Below are 25,656 nucleotides of genomic sequence, written 5' to 3' on the forward strand. Positions count from 1 at the left end.
GTTCACATCCTTTGGACCAAGTTATCCGGAGTAGTGTCCTGTTCGCTCATTACCATCATTACCATCATCATCCGCTCATTACCAACGGGGGCATATGAAGTAAGCATGTTCTGCCGTTTCCCCCAACAACCACGCATTCGGGACACGCGAGGGTCTCCGCATGCCCAGACTTGTGCAGATACTGTCTGAAACAACCACGCCCTGACAGAATCTGTGTCAGGTGGAAGTTGACTTCACCGTGGCGCCTGTTGACCCACCTGGATAGTTCCGGGATAAGTCGATGTGTCCACCGACCTTTTGTGGAATTAGACCATGCCCGCTGCCATGTGGTCATCGAGGCCGATCTCCGTATGCCTCTAGTTCCACGTTGGTTGAAGCATTCTACGTCCTCGCTGATGATGATGCCAATAGATACCCGCTGCAAAGTGAACAGTGAAGTTGCTTAAAATAATACTATCTGGAAATGTTTCTTACCAATCGAAGATGTTAAGGTTGCACTAAAAAGTTAATTTTTCTATCTGTTGTGTTATCCCCTAGAGCCCTAAGCAAAATTTAGAAAGTTCTCATAAAGCGAAGAAACATCGCAGAAGACAGTAAGTTGATATCTTTAATAGTTTTGTCACAAATATCGATGTCCGTCTTTTCTTGAATCCGTCCCATTGTGCTCCGGTCCTCCTGGTGTGTTCTAACATGTAGTTGCAGCAAGCAGCGGCTTCTAGTATAGTTTTTCATGTCTGCTTCCGCTCCTCCAGCGGTCCCCAAGGATTTCAATTAAAAATAGATCCATTTGGGAGCAGATATTTTCGTTTTGATGTCTCCAGATGTGCTTCCGAATATTTAGAAATGGAAAGTAGAGACTACAGATATCCATTACAAAAAGGAGCCACGGAAAAATTTGTAGGCATCCCTTCTTATAGGTACAGTTGTGGGTGACAGTTGTGTCTTGCAGTCTTCCAGGCTGGCAGCATTTCTTCTTTTCTTCAAGAATTCCTCTCCACTGTACTCGGACCTGGGCTACTCGTCTCCAATTCTTTCAGCGTCTCGACACACGCAAGTTGGCTTTATGCTAGCCGAATCATCTAGCGCTTTGGGCCTTGTAGTCCTAGTGGCGTGAGATGCCGGTGAGGTTCTTAAAGAAAACGGACTTCACAACACGATCCGCCGGCATCCTCGCGACTTGGCCAGTCCACCATAGTCTCCCAACTATCGCCAGGTATAGGTACAATGAGAATCTGCGTTTTGAATATGGACTCAATCAACTACTTCCAGTTCAACGCCGTCAATAGTTGCTATGCGTGGGAGGTGAAAGTTGTTTTCTCTTAAGCCTCTTCCTACCATATTTGGGGCCAGGGTTGCCACATGCACAGATTATTCTGTGTTTAACAGATATTTGAAAGAAATCGCCTGTATAGAATCTGTATGCATAGAATACAGATTTTCGCGAAATTACCCAGATTAAACAGATTTTTGAGCTTTTACATGAGAGTGAAAGAGACGGAAATAGTCAGCAAAATGATTCTTTATCTCTTCCACTCTCATTCTTTTGCATTGGACAGATTTTTGCACAGATATTTTTCCTCACCGTACAGATGGTCAGATTTTTCCAACGAAAAACACAGAATTATATGTGGCATCCCTGTTTGGGGCAAACCAACCACCGGTTGAAAGTCCCATTAAAAAAATTTAATAAATAAATAAAATTCCTACCATATATTTGGTTTTCCACGCGATGATTTGTAGCTCAATCCTCCTAGCATCCGTTTTTAGTCTGACGTAGATTTCATTCGTCGTTTTAAAGTTTCTAGCAAAGCACAGTAAAACTTTAGATTAGAGTCTTTAGATATTACCCTTTTTTATCGACAGACTTCGCCTATTAAGCCAAGTGTCCACTATAGAGTTTTTCAGGTAGAGCTAGAGAAAAATCTAACATAGAGTTAGGTAGAGTAGTGTATGCACTGGTAGAGCTCTACAGCAACTCTATAGGAGAGTTCTCTACTACAAAAAACTCTAAAGTGTATACACGTTCGTTTTGTGTTTGGTAGAGCTCTACATATACTCTACACTTTATCTAACCTGCTAGATAGAGCTGTAGAGAACTCGGTAGAACGATTTCGTTTTTGAAACTATTTCGCAATATGACGCGACGCCATATTTTGCTGATGCAACCGACGCAAACAAATCGCGCATACATATTCTCGTATATAAAGTGTGTATATAAGATGAATGTCAAACATTTCTTTATTTTTCATAGAAATGGAAATGGAAATTTAATTGATAATTATATTCTTCTTTGAAATTAGACGAATGACTATGAAAACGGCCTTTCAGTATCCGGAAAAGAAATTTTTCATTCAGAAAGGCCTTTCTTTTGATGTAATTGATGGTTGGGGTGGTTCTAATTTTCGCAATAATTGTAAAACTAATTTTTAATAATTTTAATAATTAACTAATTTACTTTAAATACGTTTTTCGTTAGTTTTGTTATGCCTAGTAGGGTGGTTCTCATTTTTACAAAAATCGTGATACACTGAAGTCTATTTTGCGCGGGTATTTAGCACGACTACCCAACCGGCGCAACTACAAAATGTAAACAAACCGAGTGAGTTATTTTCTGCTGGACTAGCATAACGAGAAGAACCCTCACTCGGTTTGTATACATTTTGCATTTAAGCCTTTTTGAAAAGCTGGTACCGAGATTTTCTGTTTCAAATGAGCCGATTTGATATCGCGTTGAGCAATCCAGTCGAGCAGGCGAGTCAAGCAGTCGAATCAAGCAGTCGAGTCAAGCAAATGAGGCGAGCAGTCGAGTCGACCAGTTGAATCAAGCTGTTCAGTCAAGTAGTCCAGTCGAGCAGTTGAGTCGAGCAGTTAAATCGAGTAGTCTAGTCGAGAAGTTGAATCGAGCAATCGGGTCAAGCAATTGAGTCGAGTAGCCGATTCGAATAGTCTAATCGAGCAGTTGAATCGAGGTTCAGTTGAACAGTTGAGTCGAGTAGTCCAGTCGAGCAGTTGGGTCGAGTAGTCCAGTCGAGTCCAACCAAGCAGTTTAATCGACCAGTTCAGTCTAGCAGTTGAATCAAGCTGTCCAGTCGTGCAGTTAAGTCGAGTAGTCCAGTCGAGAAGTTTAATCGAGTAGCCTAGTTGAGAAGTTAAATCGAGCAGTTGAATCGAGCAGTATTATTGGACAGTCCAGTCAAGCAGTTCAATCGACCAGTTCAGCCGAGCAGTCAAGTTGATCAGTCCAATCGAGCAGTCGAATTCAACTGTCCAGTTGAGCAGTTCAGTTGAGCAGTCCTGTCGAGCAATCAAATCGAGCAGTCTAGTCGACCAATCCAGCCGAGCAGCCTAGTCGACCAGATGCGCAATCGAGCAGTCCAGCAGTCGACCAGTAAGGTGACTGAGAATAGAGCCCATGCTACGAAAGCTTGACGTCCTATCATGTTTTGCGTGGTTTTGCGATCATTGTGTAAATTACAACCACCCTACCTGTCAATTATTACCTGAAAAAACGGTCTATCATAATGCAAAATTACTTTCTTGGATAATAAAAAGCTACCTCATATAATTTCACTTAGAAAAAAAATATTCACTTGAATTTCCATTTGGCCTGTGAATGTGCAATATTTCAGACATTTATCTTACGCACACTTTGCTGTACATACGTAGGTACATAATTTGTTCGCAGTAGTTGCATCAGAAAAATATGGCGTCATGTTGCGAAATCGGTTCAAAAGCGAAATTGTTCTCTACAGCTCTATCTAGCAGGTTAGATAGAGCGTAGAGCTCTACCAAATGCTATGTTGACATAGCGTTTGGTTGAACTCTACGCTCTACAGTTTCCCCAGTGGACACACCCCGTAGAGCGCGTGGTAGAGCTCTACGTAGAATTTCTCTACGGCTTCTCCAGGTAGAGTGGTAAAGTGGTAGAGATGCCTTATAGTGTATACACAGCTGGTAGAGTCTCTACGCTCTACTCTTTTTACTTTACCAAAATAACTCTATAGTGGACACTTGGCTTTAGAGACAGACAGTCCTATTAGACAATAGGACAATTACGGAGTCCAACGATCTTACTTGACTCTAGCAGCAGAGCCCCGAAATTCGAACTTTCTAGTAATGATGTCGAGGTCGTCTGCGAAGGCTAGGAGTTGGCTACTCTTGCTTAAGATCGTTCATCTAGTCTCGATGCCCGCTCGCCGGATCACACCTTCAAGAGCGATCCGGTCATCCTTTTGTCGTAACCCTCTGCGCGATTCGAAGGAACTCAAGAGTACCCACGAAACACACACGTAGCACATCTTTCGCTCAAGCGTAGCTTTGATCAGCCGCGTCAGTTTGTCCGGAAAACTGTTCTCGTGCATTATTTGCTATAGCTGGTTGCGCCCGACTGTATCGTATGTTGTCATGAAATCCACGAAAATATGATGCGTGAGTACGTTGTACTACCGACATTTCTGGAGAATTTGTCGGAGTGCGAAAATTCGATTCGTAGTAGCACGGGCCCTTCATAAAGCACGCCTGGTACTACCTTACGAATTCTTTCGCTATTGGGGATAGACGACGCAGCAAAATCTGGGAAAGCAGTGTGTAGGCGGCGTTGACCTGTGTAATGCTGCGATAATTACAGCAATCTAGCCGATCGTTCTTTTTTTAAATGGGACTGACCACACCTTCCATCCACTCTTACGGTAGTCTACTGCGTAATAATGTATAATTTTTCAAGGGCGGTGTCTTTGAAGCAGTGAAGCCAATAAAATAAGTAATAAATAAATAGCACATCTTTTTACACTAATAGTGTGACCTTGAATCCACCTATTAGGCTAATACAACTTTTTGTTTTTTTATATGCATCCAATATAATTTTTTTCTTAATAAAAGTTGTAGAACACACTAAAGTAAGCAGCTTAGCTGAATATGATAATTTATCTCTTACTGGTTGCGAAATTATTACTGACTAGTGGAGGACCAGCCCTAAGCCCTCGATCGCTTGTGCATTCCTCGGTCTTTTTCCGAAATCATTGGCTTATCTTACACTAACGCAGCCAATACTTGAAGGCATCCTGGAAAATGACGATTGCTTGAATCGATCCATTTTCTTGTCAACGACCAGGCCAACTGCGCAGCATGTACCGCAAAGAGAATTCCAAAGAATCAAGTGGAATTAGAAATGATACTTAATTCCATTCAACTCATTGAAATCAAGGGGAAGGAAGAAAGCGTGGCCCTCCCATACCAAACGCTTCCCTTGAAGATATTGATTAATTTACAGATTACATTGTGCAGTATGCAGTCGTTGGGAGTATCTTTGCTAACAAAGGTTAAGTGATACTCCGGACCCTCGGGAATAAACTTATGGTTTTTAGACCAAAAGCCAGGCTGCAATAGGCCAAGGTTATAGCGCCTTAGTTCGCTCTCAGAAAAGAGGTAAAATACTCCAACTACCAAAAATAGTATAAGCTAAACTGGCGTGTATTTATTTCAAACGAAAGAATTATGATCATTCACATAACACAAACAGCTCAACAATATGGATAAAAATAATTTAATAATAAATTGTATACAAAATTTATAGTAAATTGGATCGATGTCACCAATCTTGAATGTAATCTTGAACTATCCTGCTTAACGACAACGAGTAACTTTATAATTTTCTCTCAACACAGCTTAATTTGCACTTCCATTCCAATTTTGTCGATGGAATCCTTTGTTGAAAAATCGCCTTCGAAGTAAAAATTCCATGTTCCAATCAAGGATGCCGGGCGATAATCTGATTAAAAACTTATTTTCAGCAATCGCACCGGGACTAGGAATAGGGGAGCATAGCGTGCACGACTTGTGAGCCCAAAACCGAGTTGAATGAGGAGAACTTCTTAATACAGAACGAGCAACCCCGGCTCTCGCCTGCTAGGAAGACTTCCAAAGCTCTAAAAGAATTACGTCGTTTTTTCAATACCCGAACCCGACCCGTACCTGGCGGGTACGCTACCCGACCATCTCTAGTATGCAGGCACTAAATGTCCTTATCACTTGCAGTTATCATTTATTACCTAAATCTCACCTACTCAAACGGGTGCTTACGAATTGCGACGTACGGAGTATCTTCCTTTCGGGATTTGAGCAGGCGTAGGACTCTATCACAGCGTACTATTTGTTACGTCACCGACACGTGCTCACGTGAAATCCTGCCAAAAGGCATCACTACACGGTCGAGCGGCAAAAGCTGGCCGTTTCCCAGAATAGCTAGATGTGTGTCCGAATAACCACATGAGCAATTTGCAACCAAACTCGCGGGTCCTGAGTAGGAGGCATTGTAGGAAAATGCGGTGTGGTTAGACCTACTGGACTGGATTGTGGGTTTTAAAAGCGATAAATCCACAATCAGAAAGGAGCATACCTGATTAATCAAAGCTGCAAATTTTAGGTACACGTTCGATCCACTTTCTATTATTTACAGTAACGTATTCACTATCGGTTAGATATTCGATTCTTTGCTGTATTTGATATATTTGGCTAACAATTCGATTAACTTTTCCGAGAGTCGACTATATATTATCTACTCTCATTAGTTTTGTGTGTTTGAATATAAGTAAAATGATAACAAGAAATGATATGACATTTGTCTAATAAAAGTATAAAATGTAAAATTGTACCTAATCGCAGATTTCGCTAATCAAGATCCATTCTGCAGCCTGTTGATGAACTAATACATCATTAGAGATTGAAAAATAGACCCACTGTCACTCAAGGAATACGCTAATCCACCGTGCATTCAATGAAAACCGTATTCCACAGAATGATTGATCATTTTCAGCCGTCCTCATATTTGTTTACGTTCGAAGCCCAACACTAGGGCTTGTTTTACTCATATTTACGGCAACCACCAGCTGTGTCCCAAACATAGGTTGAGCCGTCCGCCTAGTGTGAACGGAACTGGTTTAGGGATTATCGATTTTCTCTGCACTGAGTGACTCCAACAAAAGCTAAATATGCATGCGCATTGATAAATAGTTCGTTATTAGCTGTTTCACAATTATGGTAGGGAGTCTATTTCAACTTACATGAATATCAGTTTGAACTAACGGAGTAATCGAGTCTCATTTTCGCTGGATATATCCATTGGATATTGTATCAGCCAGTTTTTCATTAAGAGGAGTGTAAAAATGAACGTTCATATATTTGAATAACTTACGAGGCAAAAATAAAGGTTAAAAATTCTCTCAAACGCTTGACCATTCTTTGTCAACAAATAACGCATCTGGTTATTGGTCGCTAGTTCAACGGATTCAATATAAAAGCATGATGAACTTTAACATAGCAGCTTTTGATAAATCGGTTGCTGACGTCATTAGTTAGCCAAGTGTTACTAGTATGTTATATACCAGTGGTGCCCAGGCATAGGCATGGTGCGGGCCAAATCAGATCGCCCAGATGCCGCGGGCCGCAATAATCTCTGGCCATTCCTGTGCATAACAAAATATAAAATATGCGACAGCAAAAACCATTTACTAGGAATCACCACAAGATTTAAACCGGAAAACATTCAGATTCACAACATGCGCGAGGCATTACGACTAAACTGAGGAACTTCTAAGTTCATAAGTCCACCATCTTTCAAATTAGTTCGCGAGCCACACGAATCATCTCGGAGGGCTACATGGGGACCGCGGGCCGCAGTTTGGCCTTCACTGTTATATACGTTCATAATCAACTTATTTACGAAATTATTTACGAAATCAACCAAATGTTTAACCAACGTTTATTTTCATTCGATTAAATTTTCAGATGACGAATTGGTAAAACGATCTCAAGGCCTTCTGGAGAAGCTCAACTACCCCTGGGAAATGATGCCCTTGGTGTATGTGATACTGAAAGGCTGCGATGGTGACGTCCAAAAAGCGCATCAACGGATCGACGAAGGTATGGGTGACTGCAAGTGCTACGAACCGGGTTACATCACTTTTTATAGATCTGCCGATATCCCAAAGCTGTTGATCAACTGATCAATTAATTCTTATCGTTCTTTTCATCTGAATCTAAATTGAAATCAGCTGTTTTGGGTATGGCAACAAAATAATGCTCTTATTGATTTTCAGCAAATGGCATTTAGACCACTCTCAGATTTTGATGGAGTGTGCAAATGAAATTTTTATATAAGGTGTTCAGAGCACCTTATATTTAAAAAGTTCGTTGCATGTTCGATCAGGATCATTTCTCGATTACCCAATCATATCAACATAATGAACAAATCTTTCGGTTAAAAACAGCTTGTTTAACGTTACGTCTTCACATTAATTAATCTACATCAATGGCATGGTGAGATGATCTATTGGGGAAATAATAATTCATTTGCTGTAAAAAGTAAATCTGACTTTATCCGTTATTTGTGAATTCACGACAAGTCAATTATTTTCTTAGAAATTCCTTAGGAATTCTACAGCAATTGTTTTTTAATGTCGACGTATCATCTAATTATCAAGTTTCCGGTTGAATATACTGATAATACCTGAATCTAGCAAGGAATTCCCAGGTCTCACGCTGGTCTGCTTTAGTTCATCCAACGTCACGAAAGTGACTGAGGTCTAGACCAGTGTCTTGTCTAGTAACTGACGCAGGGCAAACATCTGATCCGTTATACGAAAACCAGCTTAGTACTTGCCGTCGAAGGACTCCTTTAACGGCCTCAGTCTACAGAACAGGATACGGGTTCCATATAACCGTATAGATAACGTTGTACAACCGCTCGCTCCCCACTTTAAGAAGTTCAGTCGGGAAACCGTCCTTCCTACACCACTTTTTTCAGCGCATTGATTGCCTTCTTAACCTCCCCCTGTGTTGGTGATTCTACCGCTTGACCATCGCTCATAATTCTTATCCTGTTTCTGCTCATCTCCGTGTTTACCTGTACATTCAATAACGAATGGAAGTACTCCTTCCACCTAGCTGCTACGGCCATTTTGTTAGTAAGCAGGTTTCCTGCACTGTCATTGCACATCACATGCATGGCAAAACTCCTGCACCTCACGGTTTTATAGAGACTCCGCGTGTCGTTGCTGGCGAATTTCTTCTTTGCACCGGCGAGCACGTGCTCCTCATTCTCGCTGTTTTTAGACGGTGAGTTTCTTTTCTAGTCTCTCTATACCTTCTCTGTTCTTCTAGCCGCAGTGAGCAAGCGACTCCTGTCCTAGTTTTTCCTATCTGTTACTCTCTTGCATTCGGCATCAAACCAGCTGTTATGCCGTCTTCAACGCGTCGTGCCTACTACCCCTCTCGCAGTTGTTTCAATGGTACCAAGGAGGTGCCTGCACAGCTCACTTATACTTTTTTCCCTTTTTTTCAGCTGTTCTGTAACTCGCTGATCAAGCTTTTTAGCGTATTCCACTGCCACGCTATCTGCCATCAAACGCTCGACGTTGAAACGTAACATCCTCTCAGTGCGAGCTTTCGCCGCGTTCGATAACATTGCGCTAATCTTACCCACGAGACACATACACACACCATCACTTCGTACCGAACACTCTGTGATGCAGTGGTACGGCAAAAAAACGAAGTGTGGAATACAGGGATACCTCGATAAGACAACCTGGTAAAGCAACTAAAGACAATTCGATAGAAGACAATTTTTATCTCGATATAAGACAAATTCCTTAAATATAGCACCAGAGCTAATTTCCATTCCAAAAGCGGCGCCATGAAGATGTTCATTATTTCAAAATAATTCTAAAAATTGTACAAAACTAAAAGTACAAACAATAACGTATAGTTCAAAAAACGTAAACACACAACACAGAGCAAAACTGGCGACGCCTTTGCAAAAATTTTTGGAAAAAATCATGTTTCGATATAAGACAATTTCGATATAAGACAACTTTTTGGAATTGTAAATTGTCTTATATCGGGGTATCCCCGTACAACCCGAGCAGGAGCGAAGTGCAAAATAATATAAAAACAATATCAAACTGTGTTATAATGGTATATTTTGTTATTGAATAGATATGGAGATACATTGATAACACATTTTGTTATTAAGTAGATATTTAAAACAGTGATTGTAAGATGAGTTTAATAACTTATTTTGTTATCATATCTTATTTTGGCCTTAAAATGACATTCGCTATATTTCATACAATTTTTTTTATTGATTAGAGATTTTCGATTATAAATATTTTATAAAATGATTTTTTAATATTTCATGTACTACTGAATTTGTTATTCAATACCTTAATAATACTAAAATATGTTATTCTAAACTCTGAATACAGTCATGTTATTGCTTTGTTATTCAAATAACACAAGTAGCTATTCTTTTGGCCTTAAAGGAGTAGAATTGTTATATTATTTTTTGCTATTTTACCAACTATGTCAGACAAAGCAGGACCAAGTTTTGATATTAGTTATTCGATTTCCAATAACACATTTTGATATTATTTTGCTCTTCGCTCCTGCTCGGGAACACTTGGACAATATCACATTCAATATACTGATCGTAGTGATAATGTCCAAACAGCAAAAAAAAATGGTAATATTCATAAAGCGTACAGCGCAGCGTACGGTGGGCAGAATCGACCGAAAAAACGGAACTTTCTTTTGCCACTGTTTTAAGGAATAGAATGTTACTTTTCTTAATTAAAAACTCACGAGAAATCGATTGGAGATTGTCTCAACGCGCAGATAAGATGAGAAGTTGCGCGTTTTGCACCACTAACTTCTATTGCTTAATTGTTTTGGAAGAATCATTTACAAATTTCTCAAGTTTAAGATTAAATGGCAAAGAAACTATGTTAACGAAAGTATGAAAATGAGAAATGTTAAGAAAAAGGAGTATAAAAATTTGTATTTCACCCGTCGGGTTCGGACTTGAAAGTGTTAACAGGTATCGGGATTGGATCGGGCTCAGGTTTGGCCGAAAAAAAATATTCGGGTCCGGTCAATCTGCACAATATACCCGGTTTATTTACTTGCAATAACGCATTTTATCTTTTATGCCTAATTTTTGAAAAGGTCACGATTTTCGATGTTAGTAGAGAATTTTAATAACTGCCTTTTAGTCAGAAGCTTTTAATTTCACTTTTTGCGCTAACGTAAGAATTGACGACACTATTAACACAGGGCACAACACAAAAAGGCACAAAAAATATTTACCTTCTATCGACCGGTTTCGGGCAACTAGCCCATCGACGAGGTAATGCCCAACTGATTGTGTTGATGGGCTAATTGTCCGAAACCGGTCGGTAGAAGGTGAATATTTTTTGTGCCTTTTTGTGTTGTGCCCTGTGTTAATAGTGTCGTCAATTCTTACGTTAGCGCAAAAAGTGAAGTTAAAAGCTTCTGACTAAAAGGCAGTTATTAAAATTCTCTACTAACATCGAAAATTGTGACCTTTTTTGTTTGTAAGAACTTTACGTGTTGTGCCCTGTGTTAACTGCCTTTTAGTCATTAGATATCATTATAACATAATAAAATAAGATCCGTGTATTTCAAAATAATTTTTCGTGCAAACTTTTCGTTTCGCTTTTTACACGGTTTCATAGAAAACACGGAAAGCAACCCCGCAAAAAGAAAAGAAACGGTTCTAGGGTACTCTTTAATTTGTTAGAATTTTCAATTAAATTCTTAAGGGGGCATAGTACTTTTTCAATTTAAAAAACCTGATTTAATCCACCTAGTGGTGAAAGGAACCTTTGTTATACGATCTTACTTGCTTACATGAAATTTTTGGAAATTGAATAAGTTTACAAAATTTGAACCAAATAGAAGCACTTATAAATTTTGATAGTTCCTTTTCTCATGAAATTGCTGAGTAAGTTGTTACTAAGCGTGTAGGGCGCTATATCTCTGCATATTAGCGTTGGTAAGAGGAAATGCTTATCAACTTAGGGACTATATTGACTCGTCTCATTATCCCTGATTTCCCTGATCGCGGATAAGTTCAAGTTGTTACGTGGTTTTTGAACCGTAAATCTCGCATGTGCGTAGTATTTTTCGATATAAATTAAATTATGGTTGTATATGAGCACCATTGGCATTATATTGAATTTGTTAAAAAGGTATTTTTTATATCTTAATTTTCGTAGTTACTGGCTTTACAAGAAAATTTTCGAATATCCAGGTTAGTCTCATATGACTGATGCTTACATACTTACATTATCCATCTAGCTCCGCCCATCTACTAACAACAATTCCTTTCCCGAAATACTTGTGAAGATGCAGAGGATTCCCTGGTCTTTAGTAGCAACAAGTATTGGACTAACATTCCTTCCCATCCCACCAGGACCCGCATTCGGACATGGCCGGCGTCGGTATTGATCAGCATGCAGGGACCTGATAATGTTGCACAATGAAAAATAGCCTGCTGTCCCAAGTATGCTTTTTCCAACCATCATTTTGCAATTTTCATCGGTCCTGGTCAATAACGGAGTAGCAGCACACGGGCGGTATCCTATGCTTATGCTTATGCTTAAATTGCTGAGTAAGTTGTTACTAATGAGGGTAAGTGCAAGTAAAAGTAAGTTGTAAGATGAAATATTATTCTTTAACATATGCATTGCGTAGTAAACGTCTAGTTTGTAAGTTTTTGAACTATGCATAATTTCCCGTAATGCCATTCTTTTTGATTCACAACAAAAAAGTTTTCTTGAATAAATTTCATCAATTTTTATTAACTTTCGGTTACTCACGCTGTTGTATTTTGTACAACATGTGTAGGTTTTTGAATGCCATATTGTTATAAAGTTACAAATCGTATATTACGTATATACTAACGTATATTCTTCAGTAAACTTGTTATGAGCAAAATGTCCGAATTATTCAATGCATTAATACTTGAAATTGTTAGGAAACAAGATTAGCATAAACCGACATCACAGAAACGAAGCAGGTAGCATGTGACGTGTACCGCAATTAAACCCAAATAGAATTTTCTCTCGTTTCTTCATATGGAAAAATGGTGTCTGTATGCAGCAAAACTAACAGCAAATGTAAAATGTTTAAGATGTATCCGTCTGTTGGTAATCGAGTAATTCGGGGTCAAAATCAGGTTATTTTTTACAATTAAAGTTCTACAGTTCCTAACAAGCAAACATAGAGGTATACTAAATTCAACAAAGTTGTGTATTCTTATTATTTGTACAACTTTGTAATACACGAAAAAGTCATACAACAATTATAAGAAGAGTTAGAATAGAAAAACTGATTTTACAAATTCATATACAATAAATAAGATTTTTCTACCTTCACTGAAGAGATAGAAGGTTACTGTTTTCAGCAAAATTTCTTGTAATAATATGCTCTAAAAGTTTGCATCCATGTGTTGTATTGACACTGAAGGAAAATAATTTTTTTATTTCACTTTTAGGGGGATTAATCAAAATTCAAATTCTACCAGACGATAGAACTTTCAATTGTAAGAAACTCTTCCAAAGGTTCGATAAACTTAAAACCAAGTTTTCCTAGTCAAAACTCTAGTGCGCACGTTTTCTTTGGGTTTGGGCTATTCTGCGCGCAAGTAACCGTGTTATAAAAGTTGGGGCGAGTGTTCGAGGGTTAATATCTTTTGACCGGTAAAACCTATACTTATGTAATTTTGCATATATATTCGTAGTGTGAAAACCTCTCGTTTGATATTAAAATAAATGAAATTAGGTAAATTAACTTGGTTAAAATCATTATAAATTATTGTTAATTTTGGTGTGGTGTATTCGATTACTCATAACTTTCAAATTAAACGTCCGATCAGAGAACCATTCAATAGTGATCTATCCGGCTATATTACCTGCCAAATGAAACTAATAGCGTGTAAATCGGTTTGGCCATCTCTGAGAAACAGGCGTTCATTTGTACCTAGTCAAAACAGGTTTTTCAGGGCTAACTTTTAAACTGCTTGTCCGTTTTCAATAAAACTTAGCAAAATGTTTAGTAATAGTAAGAGCTTTCGTTTGGTACTAATACCGTTAAAATTGGTTGCGTGGTTCCGGAGAAAACCGTGTCACGTAGTTTTCACATTTTTGCTTATAACTTTCAAACGAAAAGTCAGTCCACAAAACCATTTAATAGTGATATACTAGGCAATAGTACCTTTCAAACAAAAGTAATAGCGGTCGAATCGGTTCAGCCATCTCCGAGTAACAGGCGATAGAAAATTCGGAGCGAACACACATACACACATACACACATACATACACACACACACACAGACATTGCTCAGTTCGTCGAACCCTATCGATTGGTACATGTGACTCGGCCCTCCGGGCCTTAGATCAATTTCGTGTTTTTCGACCAATTTCTAAACCTTTGTTATATAGTATAACAAAGGTAAAAATCGAAATTTTTTTTATTGATTATTTCGAAAGATTAACATTTTGACCATATGTGTTTCAAGTCATTTCGTTGAATTCCAAAAATTGGCAAAGTTACAGCTATTTGTACCGCGCATGTCTGGAGCGATTACACAGCGTATAAAAACTTCAACGTCGTTTTTCTCGAAACCAGGTTTTGAAAGTCGGTACCATAAATATCTCAAGAACGACTCAAGCAATTCTCATGATTCTTTTTTTGTTTCAAAGCCAACAAAATTATCTAGTGTTTGACCCATCCTTTTTTTGATATTACAATTTTTGTATTTTTTAGAAATGTTTAAAGTCAATTTTTTCGACTAAAAACCTTACTTTTATGTTTGAATGTCCGCCATTTTGTTATGCGTTCGAATTTTTAAAAAAGGATGGGTCAAACACGAGATAATTTAATTTACTTTCATGTCGTTTTGGAATTTTTCAATTCGGATAAGCCCACCAGCTCCAATCCATGGTACCGCAAATCATGTTTTTTTCGAATGATCATGTTCAAGGAGCCGTAGGGGAGAGGGGAAGAAGTTCACATATGCAAACAAAATTGTAAATATTAGTATAAAGTGCAATGTTTAGAATGCAAAAAACCCGAATCGATTCGCTTTTCGCGTTATCGAGAAAAAAATATTTGAAATAAGGCAAAAAATATGGTGTAAAAAGTACTATGCCCCCTTAAATCAAAAAGAAATAGAAGGGCGATAGAGACCTACCATTTCAATTTACCTTCAGATTTCGATCGTTACAGAAAATACGAAAATAAAACTGGCAAGATTTGGATCGAGGTGTGAGTTTTATGAAAATAAAATTAAAGTCACAGTTCAGGACGAGTTCGGATTCAATGAAACATAAAAATTCGGGTTCGGATTTGACTGATAATAAAATTTTGGGCTCGACTCGGGTCCGGATTTGACAGAAAAAAAAACTTTAGGGCCCGGGCTCAGGTTTGAAAAATATGAAACCCGCCATCTCCAGTTGGAACCAACAACCAACGAAAATTTCAACAACTCTAGACAATAGATGTCACCCTGTAGAACGAAACTAAGCACTTTTTGAAGAATATAGTGCCTAAATGAATGAGTTCTGACCTTATTATAACAAAATATTCTTTAAAGCTAAAACGTCCTAAAACTAGATTAGAAGACTGGGGTATTTTCCTAGAACCAACAAAATTGACAAGCCCTACTAGCCCGCGAAGTCATTTCTACGGATTTTTATTTATTTATTTCTGTGGATTCGGAATTCAGCACTTCGAACAAAAAGTAGATTATGTACTCTTTATTATATGTACAGATTTGGACTGAATAATTTCTTTATTCTATTAAAAAAGAGTGAGTCCCAAATTTATGCAGGCACAAAAATCCAAAGATCTGACATCGCTGCCACCTCCACCTTTTCCGATAAAAGTGGAAGTTATATGTAAATGTACTGATGTAAAAAACTGTGCATTAACCTGGGAATTATATCGTAAACTAACTGATATGAATCAGTATAGTAATATACATAGTAAAGACTAGGTGCTACGTTTCATTATTGAAAATTAACCTTCTGTTATTATACGACAGACTTCGCAACACAGGACAATTGCGGAGCTTTATGATTTTTACGTCGTACCACAGAACAGAAGTGGAAGTGGAAGTAGTTTCTACAGATACTAGCGAACCTGGCGGTAGTGAGTCACTTTTTTCCACGAAAACATACGAACGCTGTGTTTTCGCTTCAATAGTCTATGCGAAAACCTTCCCAAAGAAAAAAAAAAACAAAAAAGACTCGGTTACCAGTTTTGATCGCCGAATCGTTCGGACTTCCACTTCTGTTCTATGATCGTACCTCGAACTGAAAGGCCAGTAATATAGATACACTAGTAACACAGACAAACAGACATAACTCTTGCAAGAAAAATCAACATAAATTATCGTACCTCACATTTTGCCTGAACACTAGCACCATCTATGATCGACATTCCCAAATACGTAAGTAATGTTCCGATGTTGTCAGCCCCATGTTAAAATTTGCGCTGACAAAATGGGGAAACTGACAAAATCAGGTATTTTTTTCGAATAATTTTTCAAAATTAAAGATTTAAAGACCTCGCAGTATCGAAGACTTCTACTAAAAATTAAATTATAACCCTTAATTGATCAACCAAAAACTCAACGCAATCTAATCAACCGGGCGCAGCACGTTGGCCCAGAACCTTTTTTGGTGCTCATTAGAGTTTTGAGCGGAAAAACTTGGTTTTAAGTTTATGAAACCTTTAGAAGAGTTTCTTTAAATTAAAAGTTCTATCGTCTAGTGCAAATCAAATTTTGGTTAATATTATTACAAGAAATTTTGGCTGAAGACAGTAACCTTCTGTCTCTACAACAAAGGTAGAAAATTCTATTTCTCATATATGTTTTTGTGGTTGTTGTATGACTTTTTCCTGTTTTACAAAGTTGTACAAATAGTAAAAATACACAATATGCTGAATGTAGCATACCTCTATCGTTGCTTGTTTAGGAAATATGGAACTTTCAATATAAAAATACCCTGATTTACCCCGAATTACTTGCAAAAAGGCATCATTTTATTCAAACACTCACCCCAGGGAGTCAGAATAGTTTCATGCAGACTGAAAAGTTTTATAAATCACGTTTAAAAGCATAAAATTTAAACAAAATTTATAGGCTGACAAAATCGGGATAAAAAGCTGATAAAATCGGGAGCTGACAAAATCGGAGCATTACTGTATCAAATAGCAAGAGGAGTATCCCTCAAACTAGTAAGTATTTTTATGGGACTTTCCCCTTCTTTCGTTAATAAGCGCTATTTTGACCAAAACGGAGACATTCTCAACTAACAATAAATTTGAAATGTCTGTTACAGCGTGCGAAGAATGGGACATTGAATGTTATGTCTGTTTGTCTGTGTTAGTAATATACAAACATTAGTAGTCTCCCAGCTAAAAGTCTCAAAGTACGGCACTGGTCTAACAAGCCAGTCATCGTATGTTCGAATCTCGGCTAAAAGAAGCAGTTGGAGTGAATTGTCTTGTATTCTGTAGAATGAAAATCAGAAGTTCAAAGTACCGAATCGAAAGCGGAACGTTAGCAACCGAAATTTGGCTTTAGCATGCGTTAGCTCCACTTCCATGCGGCAGACAGTATTGTTGTACCTGTCTCTCGACTTTAGTTCACAATCTCGACGTAGAGTTCTCAATCGTCTTGATTGAATGCTTTTGGTCTAACTTACCGCGGACCGCTTCACGTTTTGTTATAATCGGATCTCGTTTGTTAACAAAAATTGTAACTTGTAACAAAAATTGTTACAAATCCATTGAACATTTCAAAACTAAGGTACGGCACTAGCTCTTCAGGCTATTTCTATGTTGGGCCTACCATCTGTTCGCCATATCCTCCATATCCATAGGGGGGAACCGGGGAGAGGTGGCAGCAGCATATTTCACTAATTCACAAATATAAACCTACACGCAAAATAATCCACACGTCCTTACTACGTGAAAAATCACGTAAATTTCTCAACAGGGAGTTACGTGACTTTCGATTGAACATTATTGGAAAATACAATAAGATCTATCTGATTTCCACGTAAATGCACGCATACTAATGCAAACTACGTTAAATCCACATAAATAGTAGGATGGAAAATATTCACATAACTTTTCCCGTAATTTCAACGTGAAAATTATTTTGAGTGTAGGGTATTGTCGTTATCGTCGGGCCATCACAATTTTACAGTTTTAGTAACTCATGATATTTAACAGGGTGGCCACTCAGTCGGGAAAATCGGGAAAACCGGGAAAAAGTCGGGAAAAAACCGGGAAAAAGCCGGGAATTTCACAAATAAACCGGGAAATACCCGCCCGAGAAGTTTTTTTTCAATAGCTGCATTTTTTCAATCAAAATCTCCAGGGCGCCTTTCAGGTTTTTTTCATCTCGCCACTTCAGTTTGAGTTCAGCTCAGTTCATTCGGCTCACTTCTTCGGAATTGTGATTTAAACCCGAACCCCGCTCCACTATCCTCTTGGTTCGATTAACAGCGTCCAATTGACCGAAGTGTGTTAGTTCGGCTGGTCAATACGTACTTCGTTTACTTGCGAGTTAGATCGACACCACACTAGCAAATGGCACCTTCACTAGTCGTTCACCGAGCGGAAAACAAAATATTCCAAAATCTTATGGAGACTTGTGAGGCATTATTAGAGGCAAGTTACCCATAACCGGACACTTAAGGATTTTGACATATATAAAAGCAACACTGCATAACTTCAGTTTTTTTCACTGGAAGAGTAATATAGAAAACTATTTTCCAATAAAAAAGGATACACGTACTTGAATCACTAATGAACCATTTTAGAAGCGAAATGAGAAATCGAAAAAAATCATTACTTAAAAATTGTGTCTCCCAATACCAGACACTTACCAGAAATCATAATGTAAACCAATTAAGGACTTATATTTCTGAATAAAACATGCCAAAATGTTTAAAATCTCTTATTGCTTGCATACTTGCATACTTGAATGAAACAGGCTGCTTTGCTTTTCCCGTGTAAATCTTATGGGAGAGTTTGCTCTAACTCTTTTATTCATACGGCCTAATGGCACGTGTCCTACCCCAGTGTGGGATGGAACCTTGACACGTCAGTAATTAACCTTCTAACGGGCAACATAGAAAAAATAATGTGAACAAGCTAATGAATATTTTTTCATGAAATTTAACTCAAGATTTGATATTCATGCAAAAATGCATGCATATCATACATTTTTTCACGAACTTATCCGCTAAAACAAACTTGCATCCGTTAAGAACCATCCCGCGAGTAGGAGCTTTGAAAAACTTGACCCCCGATAATTGGTTGTAATCGACTTTCGCATAAATTTCTCCTCCATGATCCATTGCGCTTCGTTAGCATCTAGTCGTACAACTTACATGCCCGAATTCTGGTCTGCTCGGTACCACCTGGAGCCTTTTAAATTCGCCGTACAGTGTAGCAGCCATCTTCAGTTTTTTCTCCAAATCAATCTGAGATATTGGGATTAACCTTAACTTTCCGAAAAAAAACTTTCCGAATGATCTTTACCCGCAGTTGACGATCAAGGGTTTCGCTCCCACGTTTGGTTTGCACTTTGCGGGCAGTCGTGAGAATTTTCTAACATATTTTGTTAAAAAGTTTTTGATAACTCACGCCTCTATAACTTTGGGATAATCCAGCAGTTTTGCCTGCACCTGAGTTGACGCTGATGGATTTTGGGGTTGACTGTGTCAATCATTTTTATTTTCTCCTCTTACATGATAAATATTTCGGAATCACATTAGTTTTAGACTACAAAAAATATACATCAAGCAGAACTGTTTACAAGCAACATAACGCAGTCAAAAACTTGCATATCCGACTGAGAGCACCGCTATCGCCAAATTAAATTGCCCCATTTCTAAACGATCTAAGCTTAATTTATTTAAATTGAACAATTATCTTTATCAAGACTTCAAAACGGTTTCTCAAACGGTCAAACAATTTTAAAGTAATCCGACCAGTTGAAAAATTTTTCGGTCGGGAAAATCATACATAAACCGGGAAAAAGTCGGGAAAAAATCGGGAATTTGAAATTTGAAATTGAGTGGCCACCCTGTATCTATGATACAACCATTGTAAAACTTCTTACTGTGATAGCTAACTTTTCACAATATTGTGAGTTTCAATCGTGTATTCAAAACACCCGTACTGAATTCAGTTACTAAATCTTACAAAAAAAGTTTTTCAGGCGCAATGAACTTTTCTTCATGAAATGATTCATGAAATGCAATTATCGAGATAAATTTTGAAAATGTATGAAGTGTGTTGTGCTGCACACGAAGACTATAGAAAAATCCCCTCCAGTAAGGTGTTTGGGAAGGCCAAGGTGAAATAGTAGAAAAGCGCTATTTGTAAAGGTAGGGCCACTTGAGTAGTCATGGTTGGGCCACCATAATTTTAAGCGCAGAAGCGCAATAATCGCTAGAGAATGTCAGTCACGTAAAATGTGATGAAATAAAGCAAAATTAATACGATAAAAACCTAGATCTTTGTTGTTTTTTTCATTGTAGTTGTACGCTTCGGAAAAGGCGATTGTAGCAATATTGATTTTACAAGATCGCCAAAATTCCGCAAAAATGCAATGCTCGAGAGAGGCTGATTTTGGCCATAATTAGTGCGTGAAGCAGCAAGATTGAGAAAGGGGTGAGATCGAAGAAGTCGCCGGCCGTAGGGGTTGTTGGAGTATATATCTGGGCTGTCGATTTGAGAATTTAAAATATCAGATATGAACAATGCCCTAGCAACATCTAGCCGTATAACTAAAGAGTCAAGCCCGATTAGATTACAGCGGTGTTCATAACTAGGAAGATTTGAAGGGTCATTCCAAGGGAGAAGGCGTAACGAACAAATTTTCATTGGATAGACTCAATCCGTTAGATGCTGTTATGGTAGTACGGTGCCCATACAACTGCAGCGTATTCTACTATTGACCGCACTAAAGAAGAATACAGTGTTTTAAAAAGCTTTGAAAACATATTAAAGATGATTTATTTTAGATACAACTAAGGCCATTGCAAATTATTTTTAAAGTTTTTGTCACTCCCCCCTTGGGAATTGGGTTGAAAAATCGGGGGGCAAAAAAGTAATTTATTTGATATATGTTATTTTTTATAAAATCAATTGCCTGTGGGCTCTACAGCCTAAGAAAACTCGAAAAGTGAGGCTACGAGTGGATTTAACGCTTCTAACACGAATTAAAAATGGAAATTCGAACAATGAAATTTCCGAAAATCGGCAAAAAGTTTTTTTTTCATTATTGTCTTTCTTTTCGTAGGTTTTTGCATGGAAAATAATAACGTGTATATGAAAAGAAAAAATAAATTTGGTTTTCACTCTTAAACTTTAAGTAAAGTGCTTGAAACGCATTTTTTTGCTCGATTAAAAAAATCTCTTTTTTTCGCCCCCCCCCCCCCCCTTTCAGTGGCCCAACACCGGAAGGAAACTTTATAAAATATTTGTAATGACCTAAATTGCATCGCAAAAATGAAAATTTATATTGTCGGGCGAAATTGATCAAGACGATATTGCTATCAAACCGTGATGTTTGACGGCAATAAATTAGCGTGCAGTACAAAATGTGCTGTAGTCAAGATTAGGCAACAATGTCGCGTATAGCCAACTAGTAGAAAAATGAGGCACTCGGCCCTACGTTAGCAAGGTTGATGCGTCTGCTGAATAAATATGAACGATAAAAAGAATACTAGGCAAATTTTCGTATCCTAACTGTGCTCTTTTTCTTTTTTTTTTGTAAAAAATCAGAGAGGTTGTGTACAAGACGCGACCGCATATATAGGTGACGCAGGACTACGTAAGTCTCTTTGTAGTGATAGTAGCATGTATCCATGCTTGTAATCATTCGATTCTTCATGTATACATGCTATATGCAACATATATACATGCTACATGCGTTGTAAGTAACATTTATCAAAGTAGTAACATTGCATACGTTCAATTCTCAAAAGATTGTGCATATGAAAACAATTTAACAAAATCAAGAACACAAACTATTGCCTTCCTGGTACCTTACTGAAATTAAAGATTGGTTTTATTACCCATGGTTCCCCACGTTGAAGGGATTTTACCAATTCAATCCTATTTTATCAACAGCACATCTTTTCACTACACTTCTAATTAAACGGCAAGCATGCATATTCATACAGAGTCGTATTATAACCGAACACTACAGCTGTAGCACATTTTTCCAACACAGATATCAAATTCGCCGAGGTTTAATCGTCTCGCAGTAAAGAATTTGCGATCTGTTGAAACAACGAACTTGTGTCATTTTTTCTAGCACACTTCCCTAACACAGACATCAAATTGGACTAGCTTTAATCGCGTTCGTAAGAAATCTGTTGGCACGAGGGGGCTTTGTCACTCTTTCTGGCGTACTTCTCAAGCAAGGACATCAAAATGGTTGAACCACGGTGTTAGGAAATCTTGTTGAAATAAGGGAGCTTTGTCACTTGCTTTGGCTTACTTCCCAAGCACAGATATCAAATTGGTATAGGTTTAGACCATCGCAAAGAATCTTCCAACCAATCACGAAGCGAGAATTCTGGTAAAACAAAGGTTCATTATTTTCAATTTTTCAATAGTTCAACATCAAGAATTCATACTTTTCTTCGTTTGGGTTAATTCTTAGAAGATTTTCCGATCGATTGGTGTAAGAATATTGAAAATCGATCGGAAAACCGCTGAGCTATTAGCGCTCAAAACCTTTCATTTTTCGTGACGCTCGCATTTTTCGATTTTTTGGAATGACACCTTATCCCAAAACTTGCCGTAAGACGTAGTCCTACGTCAAAAGCTGTATGTTTGCGAACAAATACAATTTACATATATAATCTTCACTGGCCTAGTAAAACTAATAGTTTAATTTTCCTTACATACGGGAGCTTGACTGTCTCTTTAAATGTGTAATTGTATTTTGCTATGTAAGCACAAACCGATCTCTTGTACTCTAGTACAAATGCCACATGGAACGTATGTGGAAATTTCTGCAAGATATCGATGATTGCACGAATTCTTGGACTTTTGCCAAATAATTCCAATGACACTTAAACTTTCGCAGTCACTAATACTACTAAATATTTGTGGTGACAATCAATAACGTTGATCATGTTTACATTTGTTCAACGTTGTAAATCGTCTGACAGTATAAATGAAAACAGTGCAAGTGTAAGTGTACAAAGTGCTACAAGTCCAAAATTTGGACTCCAAATATGAGTGAAAGCTGAGCAGGGAATCAAAAATCACGAACGCACAAGAGACAAAGATATTGTCCCTACTTCAAAATGTTGCGACAATGTATGATGAAAGTTTGTCATTATTGTATGGAAGTTAGGACAAATACAAGTTAGTTAGTAGTTAGCTGTTTATCGTGGATACAGATGTTTCGTGACAACTATGTTGTTGCCTGCGTAAAAGACACACTGCTGTATGCAACACGTATTATACGCAACAAAAGCAATCCTAATCATGTTACACTGTGTCAGCAGCGGCAGTGTTTGGTAGTTACCAAGGTAACGTTGGTAACTTTTGTACGACAGACTCTGGGTCAAAGCAAGCTGGTTTTTTCTTAAGGTTTTTGCTGTTTGTCCCTTTTGCTCAAGTTGCTGATAAAGTATTGTTTACTAGCTGACTGTCGACAAAGACATATTTTATTGTATACCTGCATCACCAACAACAAGCGCTGGTGAGAGCGAGTGTGTATCAAAATATATTCTCATCGAAAGTTGTTGTGCTTGCTGGTGTGAAGGGACATTCATTTGTCCTAATATTTTGTTATCGTGATACATTCTGGTTGCTACGTATGTTTGTTTTATAGGTAGAGAATAACTGATTTGTCGCTCTTCGTTTTTGTCCGTTATTTCTGCGTATGAACAATGATATTTTGATTCCCTGGAGGTGAGTGTGTAAAAATGTGCACTGTGCAGAAATTTTTAGCACAAGAGTCTAATATATTGTGTGTCTTTTATACTCTTTAATAAATCTCTATTCTGCTTCACAAACAGAACAAACTTTCGCAGGTAGCATCACATGAATATTTAGAAATCGCTGTTGTTTCAGTCCATATCAATCTTTTTTTAAAGATTCAATTAATTAAATTGTATCACATTATTTTAATCACGGAATGTATCAAAACACAGCCTGATAATTAGAGCATCGAATTAGTTCTATTAAAACTTTCTTCAGCAACGAAATTTATGTTAACGGAAATAAGTTTTATCAGGCATGTTGAAAATTCCATCAAAATGATAAATTTAACAAAAATTAAACCATTTACACTTGAAATCCAAGTGACAAGTTATATGAATGGGTGCATATTCCGCTTTATGAATTAGTAAAAACGTAGAGTAATGAGTTTTTTGCTCGTTGGTCCCTGGTGATCAATTTCGCCCGAATCGACCGTACTCGTTTTAGACAACACAAAATATTTGTCTAATAAAAATATGCTTAAACAACAACCATTTTTCGCATACATGATCTAAATGACGAAAAAATTATATCATCTGTATAAGCACAAAAAAGTTTCTTGTTGTACACTCAAAATAACTTTCACGTCGAAATTACGGGAAAAGTTATGTGAATATTTTCCATCCAACTTTTCCCGTACTATTTACGTGAATTTAACGTAGTTTGCATTAGTATGCGTACATTTACGTGGAAATCAGATAGATGTTATTGTATTTTCCAATAATGTTCAACTGAAAGTCACGTAACTCCCTGTAGAGAAATTTACGTGATTTTTCACGTGGGAAGGACGTGTGGATTATTTTGCGTGTAGAATATATTGAAAGGCAATATTTTTATTTACGTAGAACTACGTCTTACTGCAGAGTATCAAAAGACTTGCGACAGCTATTGTCGGGTTATTCAATTATTAATAGTAATTAGTTAACATTTGACGCATTTATATTAAATATCTTCAGATAGAAAAAAGGTTTCGATTTTAGCAACGTTGGTGGTAAGCATTTGTTCCCAAATTGGAAATCCTACCGTACTATTTTGCTGCTTGTTAAATTTATGGCGAACGCCCATTGGGAAACGCTGCCCTATATCAAAATACTTTATGATCTAATCTAGTTTATATTATGAAAAGTTATTAAAACCAGATGGCAAAATTTAATCTGTCGTTAAAGATTAACTATGGGAGGTATCTGACGATGTTCTTTAAAAATAGTACGTTGTTCAAGCTGTTTTCGAAAACTGATTTGTTTGTTCGTATGTTGATAAACAAAAACCAACAATCAACAATCAACAACCAACAATCAACAACCAACAATCAACAATCAACGGTCAACAATCAACAGCTAGCGGACCAACCTGAAGCGGAATTCACAATTAACTATCAACAACAACCAAATCGGATATCCGAAAGTAATCAAACCTTTTTCATTCTATCCTACCTACGTTATGCAGGTCAAGCCGTGGTATATGAATACTCACGATTGAACAATCTGAACATGTTTGACGGTGTGGAAATGCGTAGCGCAGCACGTCAATCTGGATGATAGACTTTTTATGCGATGACACCGGTTTCGATTACCGGGCTGCCAACACTGAAACTAGAACATGTGGAACAACTTCTATAAAACTAAACAGTTCAATAATTTATGCAAACAAAAATGCAGAACGAAAAACCGTAAGTTCAAACTAGCGTTAGAAATAAAAACAATAGTTCGAATTTATTGCAATGTAAGTGAAACCTTAAAAAGCAAATTTATCGATCGTGGGTAT

At 37.6% G+C, this 25,656-nt stretch overlaps 1 protein-coding gene across 7 annotated transcripts in view; it reads left to right on the forward strand.

Annotated features, from left to right (window-relative positions):
- LOC128733030 (uncharacterized) overlaps window positions 1-25,656 on the forward strand; it is a 404,411-nt gene that overhangs the window by 348,717 nt on the left and 30,038 nt on the right. For all 7 annotated transcript variants that reach the window (XM_053826572.1, XM_053826573.1, XM_053826571.1 and 4 more), the window contains one exon: window positions 7,783-7,917. In XM_053826572.1, coding sequence (XP_053682547.1) covers window positions 7,783-7,917 — 135 coding nt within the window. The remainder of the gene's footprint in view (window positions 1-7,782; window positions 7,918-25,656) is intronic.

Source organism: Sabethes cyaneus, chromosome 1 (assembly GCF_943734655.1).
Source record: "Sabethes cyaneus chromosome 1, idSabCyanKW18_F2, whole genome shotgun sequence".
Classification (NCBI taxonomy): domain Eukaryota; kingdom Metazoa; phylum Arthropoda; class Insecta; order Diptera; family Culicidae; genus Sabethes; species Sabethes cyaneus.